Below are 16540 nucleotides of genomic sequence, written 5' to 3'. Positions count from 1 at the left end.
AGCCAGCAAGAGAGCGCACTGTCAATACGCACATTGTGCAGGGACTAACCCAGCCCCTGAAATGAACGTCACTGATTATGCTTAGTTTCATACAGAGGGCAGGGAGTGGAGCAGTGACTGCAGCCTCTACTCCCTGATGATGCTTTGAGTATCCCAGCATGTACTGGAATTGTTGAACAAATCGTCATAAATAATGCTGTTGTAAAAAAAAAAAAAAAAGCAATTAAAGTAGTTAGGGAGGCATTGAGGAATTTTCAATTCAAGTGCATTAGAAAATTATTTAGATTATAGAATTAAAGGCATTTAGGATGAAAATAAGTTGTATTTCGGCCCACTCCTTTGACTTATTCTGCAGCCCAAACCCAAGAGAGAGAAAAAAAAGAGCATATACCCTACATTGTAGGGCCTACAACAAGTAACTCAGTAAATGGTAATACTACATGTAAATAACATAGGGTACTTGGTTAACACTATTTTGATTAAAAAAAAGCATAAAAGCTATCTCAACAACATCAAGGTGTACCCATTGGGATGGTCTTAACCTGTCTGTAGCATTAAAACCTTAACATGTGTCAAACAAAATCAATGTGAATAAGGGCAGAGCAGGGCCTGACTGAGACACCCATCCATGGGAAGCTATGCAGATGGAATACCTTGCTAAGAAAGGGGGGCCACGTCCACTGTTTGTACAAAATACAAGAGATAATAGTAAAACGAAAAACTGAGCCAGACTGTAAGCTGGTTTTCACGCAAAGTGTGAGAGCACGTTCACAATGTGACCATTTCATAGAAAAATTAGAAAAATATAACAAAACAAAAATGATAATATACCTTACAGCAAATAAATAAGTAAATGGTAATAGTACATGTAAATAACATAGAGTACTTAGTTAACGCTATTTTGATCAAGAAAGCATAAAAGTCATCCCACCAAAGTCAAGGTGTACCCATTGGGATGGTTACATATTGATTTCACACTGACTTTGTTTGTCACATGGTAAAGTTTTCATACTAGAGATATGTTAGGATCATCCTGTTGAGTACACCTTGAAGTGATGGGATAGTTTTTATTTCTTTTTGATCAAAATAGTGTTAACTAAATACTTGTCACAAGGGTGTCAAATTCCCAAGGATAGGGGATAGATCTGGGGTTAGACAGTCACGTCAGGTAATGAATCGCAGGTCTTTTTTAGAGATGGTGTGATTTATGTCCCATATTAAATTGATTTAGCTTTTTCTGGTGCTGAAGAGGTTAATGAGCCTTTCTAGGCTGGTCGGAAACATGCAGCTCCATTTCAGCTACTTCTGATCTGGTTATTAGCTCTTCCTATATAAACTTATAAACTAGCCAGACTTTCTTGTTCTTGCTGGTGAAAGATTTGTCTTCCTGTGCTATGTGCTAAAGCTAAGTGGTTTAGAGTAGAGGTGTAGAAGTGTTCTGTGGTTTGCTGTAGTACGTGTGTGTTTATCTCCTGGTCCCTCTTCCATTCAGTTTATTCCTCAGTGTCCCTATCCTCATCCTCCTCCCTATTGTTGGTTAGTGCTTTTGTATGATAGAGGTTTTCTGTTATCCCTGTTTTGTATTTGTGCCTTGTTTACTTTACATTTCTGTCCCATGCCTCATGGGGTGGGGAAGGGGCAGTTCAGGGTTTAACAGGAGCATAGTACTGTCAGAGACTCTGGCCTCTCTACCATCAATAGTACTCCCAGAACAGGGATAGTACTTCCAGTTCCAGGGACAGTTTGAGGCCCCCCTTCCTTACCCAAGACTGTCACATTGTGACAATACCTTATGTTATTTCCATGTACTATTACTATTTACTGATTTACTTGCTGCTCATTTTTGTTTGTTTTTTTTCTTGGGTTTTGTCTATGAAATGACCAGTGTGAACGTGCTTTTATGCTATGCACATATATCAGCTTATAGTCTAGCTCTGTTTTTTGGGCTTGCTATTATTCTGCAGCCAATAATTTTTATGGAAAATAAGAGCCTGAAAAATCAAAACAAGTGCGAACATTTTAGTGAAGCAAAATGGCTAAATGTAGTTTTAGCCCCAAATACATGCATATAAATAAATAAAAAATCCAATCTAAGGTATCCATATTCTTCAGGTCTCAATAATTAAAAGCTTTTTCTGATTCCTTAGAATCGACTTAACATGTTTATAATTGGAAAGAAATCTGACACCCTTACTTTTTTAATTCTATACTTGCTGTTACACAATACGACACATTGTCTGACACCATGTGAACAAATCTTTATTAGTGATGTGTGACAACAATACATTTGGTGTGGTCATCACTCCTTATGATTATATTAGTTAATGTATAATTATGGATTTAATTATAATTTGCACTTTAGTTTATGAATGAACAAGGGCAAATAATATCTGTGGGAAGTGCGCTATGAATTATCTACATTTCTGCCAAAGTAATTGGCATCTGAAATGTAAAAGCTTTTAATGTAGCATAGAGGAGAACAAAAAGGATAACAAAAGAAAATAAAATAACATTCATGCATAAGTAGACAATGTTGCAAAAAATAAAAATTAATAATAAAAAAAACATAAAAATATTTTCATGCATGAAAACCAAATAGGTAAATGCAAAATTGCAGTATGAGATAATTGAGATGTGTTTACCTGACTGCTGATCCACACATCTGAGGAAGTTCTGTGTTTCTAAACATACAATAAGTAATGGCATTATTATCTATAACAAGTACCGATTGGTGGAGAGAGCGTGATGGCAGTTGCCCAATGGCAAAATATGGAGATACTTGTACATTTTCTTATTAGACAAGGCTGCATTGTCCTCTTGTGTTAGAGATGAGAACGGGGATGATCTGGAGATGGCCATGCTGATGTTGGTGATCACTGGTGATAATGAAAATAATTGGTCATCGTTATTATACAGGGTATTTCACATGTTCGCGATATCACATGGAATAATGAGCATGATATTAGTTAAGCACTAAATCAATTTTTCCCTTGTGCTCTATTGAGATACAGGCATAGACAACGCTAGAGAAATACAATGAACATGTGGACAAGTTTCATGTACTCGTTACTTTTGTCACACAAGCCTATTCTTTGTACACTCCTCGATATTGAAGCTCCAACACTGATAAGGAAAGGCCATAATGTTATGCAACTTTATGAAGTAGCAGGTGTCGCTAAGATCTGCAAATAATCCAATTTTCAAGCATCCATCTACAACCTTCGACATTTTGGAGGGACAAAAAAGACAGACTGGAAGCAAATATTTTTTAGCCACATGAAATCTAAAATATCAGATCAAGTCTTGTGGGATGATTGGGCAATGCGTCCTTTTCTTGAGGCGCTAGTTATCGCTATTTGTCTAACGGAAAGGGACAAAATCAAACAAAAGTACATTTACTCAAATAGACCTTGGAGTAAAAATAAGATCAACAATTGGATGTGTTATAAAAAATTGTTCCTGTATGGAGATAATCTTATAAATGTGCCCTTGCTGTGTACTGCGCAATGACCGTATCTACAGGAACATGGCCTGATTATACCACAGCTCCTGGGCAGGGGAGGAATACAGAGAGAGGATACAAACAGGACAGCATGGGATCTGAATGGTCAGACACAGAAATTACACAGTACACAGCAGGGGCATATTTACAAGATTATCGCAGCACAGGAGCATTTTTTTTAAACACAAAAAAGGTGCATTTATACTGAAAGACTGCCATGAAATGAGCATTTTAGGAACACTCAGACTATATTCTTTAAAGGGGTTTTCCCAAGAACAAAGTACACTTTAATTAACTTAATTGAAAGCTCACAGTCTGTGTGATGTCAGGAACTAGGCAAGGAAATCAGAAAATGAGCTATAGAGGTTTTGCTGGGTGGGGAAATAAGCTCAGAACGCAATGGATGGGGAAGCACTCAGTCACTCCAAGAGCACTTAAGGCATCATTTGCATATGAATAAAAATATTAATTAATCTAGAATGCAGCAGATGGAAAATAAGGGTGTTGATATATTTAACCCCTTAACGTCCAATGATGGATATATGTCTGACATTGGACGCCTCCCCGTTTGGTGCAGGCTCCGGGGAGGAGCCCACACCTTTTCCGGCACATGACAGCTGATCTGATCAGCTGTCATGTGCCCCTAACAGCCACGGGTGGAATTGCGATCTACCCACGGCTGTTAACATGCTAAATGCCACTGTCAAACTATGACAGCGGCATTTAACATGCACGCGCAGGAAGCATGTCATTAACCCTACCCATCACATGACCGCAGGTTGCCGATGGGTTGGCATGACAACCCGGGGTCTGCAGGAGAGCCCTGTGGCTGTCATAGCTGGATAACTATCAGAGCCGTCCAGCGGTCGGCTCTCATAGCAAGTGAGCATTTCTGCTACATAGAGCAGGGCTGCAGCTTGGTTCCGAAGATCTCAGCTTATAGTCTCCCATGGAGACTATTGAAGCAAGTAGAAAAAACAATGTTTTTAAAAATATAAAAAAATGTTTTATTATATTAAAATTATTATTATATAAAAGTTCAAATCACCCCCCATTCGCCCCATAAAAAATAAAACAAGAAAACTAAATCAAATATACATATTTGATAGCGCTGTGTTCAGAATCGTCCGATCTATCAATATATGTCAATATATAAAAAAAATTAATCCAATCGGTAAACGGCGTAGCGAGAAAAAAAATTGAAACGTCAGAAGTACATTTTTGGTCGCTGCAACATTGCAATAAAATGCAATAACGGGCTATCAAAAGATCATATACATCAAAATAGTATTAATAAAAACATCAGATCAGCGTGCAAAAAATAAGTCCTCGCCCATCCCCAGATCCCAAAAAATAGAGAAGATACGGGCCTTGGAAAAAATGGCAACATTTTGTAAAAAAAAAAACAAAAAAAAAAACAAAACTTTTTTTTCTTGGATTTTTTTTCACCACTTCAATAAAAAAGAACCTAGACATATTTGGTGTCTGTGAACTCGTAATGACCTGGAGAATCATAGCGGCACATCAGTATTAGCATTTAGCTAAAATGGTAAAAAATAAATCCAAAAGACAATTGTGGAATTTCACCGCATTTGGAATTTTTTTTATAATTTTCCAGTACACGACATGGTAAAATCAATGCTGCCATTAAAAAGTACAACTTGTCCCGTAAAAATTAAGCTCACACATGGACATATTGCCAAAAAAATAAAAAAGTTATGGCTGTGGGAAGAAGGGGAGCAAAAAATGGAAACGCAAAAACGGAAATACCCCTGGTCTTTAAGGGGTTAAATTTAAAAGATCTGCATGTCAATATATGCAATTAGATGGGATAATCCTACTGACACATTACCTTTAAATCAGGTGCCAAATCCGAAATCTAACGGACCCTTTACATGGTCCAATAATCAGACAAATAGAGCATTTGTTAGAGCAATTAATCTTATTAATTAAACAATAAAGTAAACATTCTGGCAATCACTTAATGAAAGAGCAAACAAGATGCTCGTTCATCAGTTGAATGGATCATTCATGTAGGCATTAACATCTTTGTTCTTGGCAGCACAACATCCAATGTAAGCTGTTAATGTGCTATTGATAAAGATGATTACATGGGCGCTGAATGATCAAATGAACAATCGTTGTATGTACAATCAGCCTATGTAAGCAGGCCAGTAAACAACCACCCACCGACTTGTATATAGCTGATCAGCGATCAAGCAGTTTACCTGGGCCCATAATACTGAATATTACTGATCATCTAACGAACTAATCAAATATGAGGGTCCTAATATTACCATTGTCTGTATCCCATCGTTCCATGTAAACAGAAGATGTGTTGCCAACAGTATGCCAAGTGCACAAGGACCAAACAATTGTATTGACAGTGGTTAAACAATTTGTCCAGGTCATTAATATAGGATAGGTCATCACTATTTAATGGGTGCGGGTGCCAGAGAAGTAGAAAAATGCTCCTAAAACTCTGTCTTTCCTAACATTTTTGTAAGTAGAATGCAAAAAATGTAAATGTAAATGTACTGATAAGTTTATAATGAGGCTTTTTGTGTGGGTAGTTACTGTCCCATGTTTATGTAAAAGTGCGGAGAGTCTTGATAAAAAAAAAATCCAAATGAGAGTTTTCTATTCAGACTACTGATCTAATAATGCATAAGGATAAATAATATTACTTCAGGACATTCCACTAGTCTTACAAAGGCTTTAAGTAGAGTTCCTCAAGATGGATAAAAAAGCGTGACATAGTCTACTAATACTCATTCATAAGAAAACTTGACTACATCTCAACCATGAGAAACTTTTTAGGGAGGCTTGCATGCTTCATATGTAATTATGTTTTTATTGCTTTTTCTGTTATTTCCCTCTTTTACATTACAAGCTTTTGTAATTTACATTAATTTCAATTTCAAAGAATAACTAAGTTTGAACGAGGATTTATTTTCCACTAGAAAAGTGGCATCTGACACTTTGTTAATCAGTTAAAACAATGAAAAAAATACTAACACAAGTTTGTTATTTTTTGGACAGAGATGTATTATATTCCGCCGTGCTTAAATACTACCAGAAAGAAAACCCAAGTACTCACCTCCACACAGGCACCAGTAGTTGTATCACAAATTGTCAGTAGAGACAGGTTTTGCGGGCGGTTGAGCCATTGCAAAGCAAGTTGAGTGTTAGTTACCCACATTACCAGGGTAATATAATAGTCCCTAGAAGGAAAAGACAGAATCAATAAGAACCAAAAGCAAGGAAGACTAAAAAAAAAATTAAATCATTTAAGTTGATGCCATCATAGGTCAGTGTCACATTTCCACCTGGACCTGCTCCTGCGACATCAGCTTCTGTCACCAAGCGCTGCAGTTTTCATTCTGTGGGCAGTATTGGTGATGGACGAGATGTCATCGTGACCAGAAGCTTTGAGTGGCGCAGGCTCTGTCCAGCCACAGATATTAATATAGCTGGGACCTACTGTATAATGCTGCCCAGTCTGACTGCGTGTGTGTGTTGTCCAGTAGGAATAATCAGCTGTGGACAATGGGACAGCACCACACCCTATTTAAACTCTCAGTAGTATGCCAGTTATAGCTGATACTTGCTTTGATTCACTCCTGCTATTCAGACTGTTTGATTCTTGTTTCTGATGTTGGCCTGTGTTTAGACTATCCTTCTGCCTTATGATTTTGTTCCTGTACGTAACCTCCTGATATTGCCACAATTTCTGATCATCCTTTGTCAGCTTGATATGTGAGCCCAACCTAGGGACCCCTATATAAGTCCAGATCCCTATACACGGGTTAAAGAATGAAGTCCATTGTACTCCCTGGGATCTGCTAGCCTGTCCATTGAATCCCTATTAAGAGCTGCTAGCCTTCGACTGACAGTGCTCCCTTACATGCAGAAGTTTTTTTTAATTTTTTTATTATGTTGTACAGTTCTGTACAGCACTGTAAGTTTTATGCTGCCAAGGATAGATTGAGGTAAATAGGGCTGCAGTTTCAATTCTTAATTAATTTCCTCTCTCACAGACTTTGCTTCTATCTTCAGCTGTCTGCTTGTCGCTCTATTACAACTTCTAAAGTAGTGCTGTAATTAGGCCAAGATGGCTAAAGAAAATGCTGCTGTTCTGTAGCTCAGCGGCTTAGCCGCTACCCAGCATGTGAGACTTGATCCTCGCAGAGAAAAAGCAGAAAGTGGGAGCCAGGGAAAAGCGGAAATAAGACACATATGAGGGAGAATTAAATAACAAAAGATTATTAGATGTCACATAAAGACTAGATAAACTTGGGTAGTAAGCTCAATTGACTGCTGTTAATAATACATTTGGTGCACAGTGATTGTGCGGCAAATTTAACCACACTGTTTATGTTTACAGGATTAAATAATTTTGAAAAATGACCAGGATTAGGCCATGTTCACACAGTGCGTTTTTGTCTGCGGAACCGCAGCGTTTTTGCCTCTGCGGTTCCGCAGCTGTTTTCCATGCAGGGTACAGTACAATGTATAAATAATCCTATATAGAGGGCACCGGAAGTAAATACTCCGCCATCATAAATACCATAGAAAACCAAGAGAAAAATGGACACTTGAGCAAAATAGAATATTGTATTGAAGAACTATATTAAAATACATAAATAATGCGCCCCCCGAGGAAGCAGCACCTGCGAAACGCGCGTCGGGGCCTCCCTTTCCACACACAGCAACAGGTCGGTATTTTAGGTACATGCCCTCTGCCAGCCTTATGCAGCCCACTATTAGGTTCTAACCTATATATCGATATTTGGACATCTCCCCTATTTGACCTTTGGTGTTTCTGCATTAGCATTAATAGTGGTACTGTTTACCTTGCCATATTTGGCTTGCACTCTGCACTTTATTGGTACTCTTTTATTACCACTTTGGCGGCAATACTAGGCATTTCTCATCCTGTATCTCCCTGTACCCACAGTATATCTATGAGCAATATTGTATGTTACTATTTTATTGATTCTTGTCACTATTTGCCCAGTTAATTATACTATATCTGGATATATATCTCTCATATGCATTATGCATCACCCTATATCATGATGTATTTTCTTGATATATATAAGTGTATTCCTGTGGCATATATATAAATCTATCTTATTTGCTCCACTGATTTATTATCACGCCTGTGTGTGGCACTAGTGTCGCCTTCTTGTTTATGTCATTGCATCATCTTATGTTGTTCTTATCTTGCATTATTTATGTATTTTAATATAGTTCTTCAATAAAATATTCTATTTTGCTCAAGTGTCCATTTTTCTCTTGGTTTTCTACAGTACAATGTACCCTATGGAAAACAGGAACCACTGTGCACACGATCCTGAAATTCAGAAAAAAAGCCGCGCTGAATAGCTGCGGGAAAAAAGAAGTACCATGTCACTTCTTTTTTCGGAGCCGCAGCGGTTCTGCACCCATAGACCTCCATTGTGAGGTCAAACCCGCAGTAAAACCCGCAGATCAAAAATATATCTGCGGGTTTTATTGCAGTTTGTGGTGCCGAACCGCTGCAGCAGGAAGTGCGGGGAAGCGGGCGGAAGTGCGTGGGTGGAGTGTGGCTGCCCCGATCCCACCCCCCCATGCTCCGATGCCCCCCCGTGCTCCGATGCCCCCCCGTGCTCCGATGCCCCCCCGTGCCCTAATCTCCCCCCCTTATACTTACCGGGACTCCCGGTGTCCGTCCGGCCGTCTTCTCCCTGGGCGCCGCCATCTTGCAAAATGGCGGGCGCATACGCAGTGCGCCCGCCGAATCTGCCGGCCGGCAGATTCGTTCCAAAGTGCATTTTGATCACTGAGAAATAACCTCTCAGTGATCAAAATAAAAAAAATAGTAAATGACACCCCCCCCCTTTGTCACCCCCATAGGTAGGGACAATAAAAAAATTAAGAATTTTTTTTTTTTCCACTAAGGTTAGAATAGGGTTAGGGTTAGGGGTAGGGTTAGGGGTAGGGTTAGTGGTAGGGTTAGGGGTAGGGTTAGGGGTAGGGTTAGGGTATTTTCAGCCATTTTAACCCTAAAAAACTTCCTAGAAAACACACAGACTCTGCATAGAAAACTGCATAAAAAAAATCAAAAAACGCATCAAAAAACGCACCAAAAAAGCACCAAAAAAAGGACCTGCGTTTTCTGCAAAGAGCTGCGGTTTTTAGTCCTGAAAAAAAGGATGGAAATCAGGAACGTGTGAACATACCCTTACAATCACATTGAATGCATTAAACACAATTCATTGTCAAACTAATAATGAATATTTTCTGGTCATTGCATGAAGCAAACTCTTTGCTACTAATCATGGTGTGGGCAAACTCACATACATTTTACCATAATTTGCCAATTAAAAATTGAAAATACAATAACAGGCCTTATATTGAAGAATCTGAACAGTGGCACATGGGGTTCTGTGTTTTCTAAGCATGCACTATACAGTTAGGTCATTAAATATTCATGATCTGAGTTCTGCATATCACTATTTTTTATTTAAAAAGAAACAACTGAGATGCAACTGAAGTGTAGACTTTCAGGTTTAATTAAAAATATCCTGTGAATTACAACAATTTTTCTTCAAAGCCTCCTCATTTCAGGGGCTCAAAAGTAATTTGAGAAATGACCTTTACAATAAATAAAATGTTCATTTCGTAGGGAATCCTTTTGCAGACAATGAATGCCTGAAGTCTGGAAACCATGGATGTCACCAAATGCTGTGTTTCCTTCTTTGTGATGTGTTGCCAGGTTTTTACTGAAGCTGACTTCAGTTGTTGCTTATTTGTGGGTCTTTCTGCCTTAAGTTTTGTCTTATGCTTGTGGCATGCATGCTCATTGAGGTTGAGATCTGGCGATTGTCTTGGCCATTACAGAATATTCCACTTCTTTGCCTTAAACTCCTGAATTACTTTTGCAGTAGGTTTAAGGTAATTGTCTGTCTGTACTGCGAAGAGCCATATAATCATCCTTGCTGCATTTGGCTGAATCAGAGCAGAAAGTATAACCCTGTACACTTCAGAATTCATCCAGCTGCTGCTGTCTTCAGTCACATCATCAATAAACACTAGTAAACCAGTGCTTTTGGAAGCCACGCATGTCCATGCCATCACACTGACTCACCATGTATTACATCTGGGTTCGAACCCTTGAGCCTGTGCTTTGTGGTCAGCTTCCCTTTCCGCCAAGCCAAAGCAGGTACACCTTTTCTCCTGGTGTTTAGTTTCTGCTATCCTTGCTTCAGTCATTTGAAAGTAACAGATGTTTTCATTTACTTTTCATTTAGGGCAGCACGGTGGCGCAGTGGTTAGCACTACAGCCTTGCAGCGCTGGGGTCCTGGGTTCTAATCCCACCCAGGACAACATCTGCAAAGAGTTGTATGTTCTCTCTGTGTTTGCGTGGGTTTCCTCCGGGCACTCCGGTTTCCTCCCACATTCCAAAGACATACTGATAGGAATTCTAGATTGTGAGCCCAATCGGGGACAGTGATGATAATGTGTGCAAAACTGTAAAGCGCTGCTTTGAATATGTTAGCGCTATATAAAAATAAAGATTATTATTATTATTTACTCATTTGTCTGCCCTATCATCTTTCGGGTGCAGAATTATATACTTTCCCCTGCTGGAATTTTCAGCTGTTTACAGTTTTTCATTTGAATGTCCAGCGATACTTCGGTAGTTTAAGCCAGTCAGTAAAAGTTCAGCTAAAGTTTATCTCTTTGCTGTTTATGTTCTTTACCCTGCATCTATCTTTAATTTCTTTTAGAAAGTAGTCGGCACATTTTCTAACAGTACGTACTTCATCCTTTATTTTGATTTGTTTATTTCATGGTTTGTTTTACTCACTTGGGGATCTCTTTCTATCTCAGCACACTTTCCCTTCTGTATGTAATTTTCACTGTGTTCTGCCCTCCGGTTCTTAAGGATGTACGTGAAGCGCTCAACGGCCTTTCAGGCAGCATAGGTCTAAGATGCCATTGTCTAGTCCAGTGTTCCCCAACTCCGGTCCTCAAGAGCCACCAGCAGGTCATGTTTTGAGGATTTCCTTAGTATTACACAGGTTATTGAATGCTTGCCTGTCCAGGTGATGCAATTATCACCTGTGCAATACTAAGGAAATCCTGAAAACATGACCTGTTGGTGGCTCTTGAGGACCGGACTTGGGGAACACTGGTCTAGTCTGTGGTTAAGGCTATCCCAACTCACGCAGGAACCACTAGGGACTGTGGGGTCAGGATCACTAGTCTGTAGAGGAGCCGGCGGGGTCAGTTGCAGTCTTTAGTGTGTTACCTATTTTCCCGAGAAAGTTACTACACTATCATAACACAGAGGATGTGGTGGGCTTTGGATCATGAGCTGTTCCAAACCTTCTCCATAATTGTTTCTTCCTACTATTCTGGTACAGGTTGATCTTAGTTTCATCTGTCTAAAGCAGACCTGAGCAAAGTGTGTCATGCAGGCCATATCTGACCCTCTTGCTGTTCTGAGACAGCTGAAAGGGTGAAACGGTGGCTTGTGGACTGCACCATGCCCTCCTCCACCTGCTGTCCATCCGCTGCTGCTGCTGCTGCTGCTGCTGCTCTCCACAATCTCTGGATTCAGACAGCAGTGAATACATTGGTGGAGGACAGCGCAGCTGACTCCATCTTCCACTAATCAGCGTATGAAACAGCAGATGCAATGATGTCATTTAATTGCATCAGCTCTGCACTGTGGAGAGTCAGTGCACCAGAGAGAGCAAAGGCAGAGTGCCGAGGAAACTGGAGTGACGTGAGTATGTGGTTTTTTTTTGTGTATGGGATATTTGTATGCATATAGGAGGCTATCTGGAGCTCATACTGTATATAAGAGGCTATGTGGGGGCTCGTGATGTGTATAAGAGGCTAGGTGATGAAAATTTCACAGCTTTATAAAAATCAAGCCTCCTCTAAAATTTCAACAAATTCTTGATGCAAACAAAACACCATCTTTAAAACAGCTGAAGTTGAAAAGAGGATGGTTTCTACAAATGGATAATGATTCTAAAGACACATCAAAATCCACAATAGACTACCTCAAAAGGCACAAGCTGAAGGTTTTACAATGGCCTGTACAGTCCCCTGATCTGAACATCATTGAAAATCTGTGGCTAAACCTGAAAATAGCAGTGCATGCAAGATGACCCAGCAATCTTACAGAACTAGAAGAATTTTCCAAGGAAGAATTGATGAAAATCCCTCAAACAAGAATTGAAAGACACTTGTCTGGCAACGAAAAGCATTTATAAACTGTGATACTTTCAAAAGGGGGAGGTACTAGGTACTAACCATTTTCCTTTATGTAATTTTTAAATGTAAAAAATTAAAAAAAAATATATAGCCTAAAATACAAATGAATTGTGTTATCTTTAACTTTAGGTCTTTAGAGATCATTTCATCTTCAACTTGCTTAACAGTTCACAATAACAGTAATTTTGACCAGTGATGTCCAAACTTTTACATGCCTTTGTATATCAGAGGGTATTTTTGGCTCATACTGCATATAGAAAGCAATGTGGGTGCTCATACTGTATATAGGAGGCTATATGGGGATCATACTGTATATGGCACGCTATGTGGGGGCTCATACTGTATAATGGAAGCTATATGGGGCTCATACTGTATACAGAGGGCTATTTGATGGCTCATATTGTATATAGAGAGGCTATGTGGGGGCTCATACTATATGTCGGGGGTTATGTAGGGGCGGGGCTCATACTGTACATAGGATGCTATGTGGGGGCTCATACTGTATACAGGGTGCTATGTATGGGCTCATATGGTATATGGGGCTCTAGGGATATATAGGTGACTGTGTATGGGCTTTTACAGTATATATGAGGGCTGTGTGCAGGCTCATATGGTATATGGAGAATGTCAAAATACTTAATTCTGCTTAATATTAAGTGATACAATTAATATAAAATATTATAATTAATATCAATATTGAGCAGAATTAATTTCAGAGTCTTGGTTCGGCCTTACACAACAGTCATGGTCTCTCATGTGGGTCCTAAGGAAAATAAATTGCAAACCCCTGGTCTAAAGAATGCTTTTCCAGAACTGGGCTGGTTTCTTTAGATTTTTTTTTGTCCAATCTGGCCTTTCTATTTTTAATTCTGATCAATAGTTTGCAACGTGTGGTGGACCTTCTGTATTTGCGCTGATGAAGTCTTCTCTGTATGATAGACTCAGATACTGAAACACCTACTTCCTGTAAAGGTTTCCTCACTTGGGTGGATGTTGGGTTTTTCCTTACCATGGAAAGGATTCTGCCATCATCCACCACTGTTGTCTTCCGTGGACTTTCAGGCACTTTTGAGTTCCCAAGCTCATCATTGCGCTCTTTTTTTGCAGAATACAGTTAGGGCCAGAAATATTTGGACAGTGACACAATTTTCGCGAGTTGGGCTCTGCATGCCACCACATTGGATTTGAAATGAAACCTCTACAACAGAATTCAAGTGCAGATTGTAACGTTTAATTTGAAGGGTTGAACAAAAATATCTGATAGAAAATGTAGGAATTGTACACATTTCTTTACAAATACTCCACATTTTAGGAGGTCAAAAGTAATTGGACAAATAAACATAACCCAAACAAAATATTTTTATTTTCAATATTTTGTTGCAAATCCTTTGGAGGCAATCACTGCCTTAAGTCTGGAACCCATGGACATCACCAAACGCTGGGTTTCCTCCTTCTTAATGCTTGCCAGGCCTTTACAGCCACAGCCTTCAGGTCTTGCTTGTTTGTGGGTCTTTCCGTCTTAAGTCTGGATTTGAGCAAGTGAAATGCATGCTCAATTGGGTTTAGATCTGGAGATTGACTTGGCCATTGCAGAATGTTCCACTTTTTGGCACTCATGAACTCCTGGGTAGCTTTGGCTGTATGCTTGGGGTCATTGTCCATCTGTACTATGAAGCGCCGTCCAATCAACTTTGCAGCATTTGGCTGAATCTGGGCTGAAAGTATATCCCGGTACACTTCAGAATTCATCCGGCTACTCTTGTCTGCTGTTATGTCATCAATAAACACAAGTGACCCAGTGCCATTTAAAGCCATGCATGCCCATGCCATCACGTTGCCTCCACCATGTTTTACAGAGGATGTGGTGTGCCTTTGATCATGTGCCGTTCCCTTTCTTCTCCAAACTTTTTTCTTCCCATCATTCTGGTACAGGTTGATCTTTGTCTCATCTGTCCATAGAATACTTTTCCAGAACTGAGCTGGCTTCTTGAGGTGTTTTTCTGCAAATTTAACTCTGGTCTGTCTATTTTTGGTATTGATGAATGGTTTGCATCTAGATGTGAACCCTTTGTATTTACTGTCATGGAGTCTTCTCTTTACTGTTGACTTAGAGACAGATACACCTACTTCACTGAGAGTGTTCTGGACTTCAGTTGATGTTGTGAACGGGTTCTTCTTCACCAAATTAAGTATGCGGCGATCATCCACCACTGTTGTCATCCGTGGACGCCCAGGCCTTTTTGAGTTCCCAAGCTCACCAGTCAATTCCTTTTTTCTCAGAATGTACCCAACTGTTGATTTTGCTACTCCAAGCATGTCTGCTATCTATCTGATGGATTTTTTATTTTTTTTCAGCCTCAGGATGTTCTGCTTCACCTCAATTGAGAGTTCCTTTGACCGCATGTTGTCTGCTCACAGCAACAGCTTCTGTTGTGAGTTCTGTTTTTGGGCTCCCTCTGGTGGTTACTGATGGTACTGGGTGACTTGTGTTCTCTGCGGTCTCTGGTGTCCACCTGTTCCATCAGGTTATGGGAGTTTCCTAATTAACCTGGCTTTTTTGTCATTTCCTCGCCGGCTATCAATGTATTCAGCGTGTCTTTTTACCTCTGCTCCCTGCGTCTGTTATCTTCAGGACAAGCTAAGTTTTGATTTTCCTGTTCCACGTTTTGTTTAATTTTTGTCTTAGTCCAGCTTGCAGAGATGTGATTCCTTGCTGCTGGTTGCTCTAGTGGGCTGAAATTACTCCTCATGTTCCATGAGTTGGCACATGAGTTCAAGTAATTTCAGGATGGTTTTTTGAAGGGTTTTTCGCTGACCGCGCAGTTCACTTTTGTATCCTCTGCTATCTAGCTTTAGCGGGCCTCATTTTTGCTGATTCTATTTTCATAACTACGTATGTGCTTTCCTCTCATTTCACCGTTATTACATGTGGGGGGCTGCTATTTCTGTGGGGTGTTTCTCTGGAGGCAAGTGAGGTCTGTGTTTCTTCTTATAGGGGAAGTAAATCCTTCGGCTGGCGCGAGACGTCTAGGAATCATCGTAGGCACGTTCCCTAGCTACTGCTAGTTGTGTGTTTAGGTTCAGGATCGTGGTCAGCTCAGGTTCCATCACCCTAGAGCTTGTTTTGTTTTTGTGCTTGTCCTTTTGTGATCCCCTGCCATTGGGATCATGACAGTATAGCCGGCCAATAAAAAATTGGTCATCGTTTTGGCTGAAGTAGGAGGAAAAGTAGTCTGAGGAAGTTTTTTTTTTTTTTCCCTCCTCAGTGTTTGCTGCCTAGCCTTAATTGCAGCTTGACTGCTTCTTTCCTCCTCTTAATCCTTGAATGGCTCTGACTTCAGCTGTTTATCATGGATGTCCAGAGTTTGGCTTCCAGCCTGAATAATCTTGCTGCTAAGGTTCAAAATATACAAGATTTTGTTGTACATACGCCTATGTCTGAACCTAGAATTCCTGTCCCAGAGTTTTTTTTCTGGAGATAGATCTAGTTTTCTGAATTTTAGGAACAATTGCAAGTTGTTTCTTTCCTTGAAATCTCGCTCCTCTGGAGACCCTGCTCAGCAGGTCAAGATTGTTATATCTTTCCTGCGGGGTGACCCTCAGAATTGGGCATTTGCATTGGCACCAGGGGATCCTGCGTTGCTCAATGTGGATGCGTTTTTTCTGGCATTGGGTTTGCTCTATGAGGAACCTAACCTAGAGATTCAGGCTGAAAAAGCTTTATTGGCTCTCTCTCAGGGGCAAGATGAAGCAGAAAT

General features: G+C 39.9%; 1 protein-coding gene across 1 annotated transcript in view; it reads right to left on the bottom strand.

Moving 5' to 3' along the window:
- LOC138670754 (inactive dipeptidyl peptidase 10-like) overlaps window positions 1-16540 on the bottom strand; it is a 265499-nt gene that overhangs the window by 153362 nt on the left and 95597 nt on the right. The window contains exons 7-8 of the mRNA XM_069758378.1: window positions 6603-6726; window positions 2643-2681 (exon numbers count right to left, since the gene is read on the bottom strand). Of these exons, the coding sequence (XP_069614479.1) occupies window positions 2643-2681; window positions 6603-6726 (163 nt within the window). The remainder of the gene's footprint in view (window positions 1-2642; window positions 2682-6602; window positions 6727-16540) is intronic.

This window comes from Ranitomeya imitator, chromosome 3 (assembly GCF_032444005.1).
Source record: "Ranitomeya imitator isolate aRanImi1 chromosome 3, aRanImi1.pri, whole genome shotgun sequence".
Classification (NCBI taxonomy): Eukaryota; Metazoa; Chordata; class Amphibia; order Anura; family Dendrobatidae; genus Ranitomeya; species Ranitomeya imitator.
Note: the sequence above shows the minus strand (reverse complement) of the source record. Positions and strands in the feature narration are given on the sequence as shown.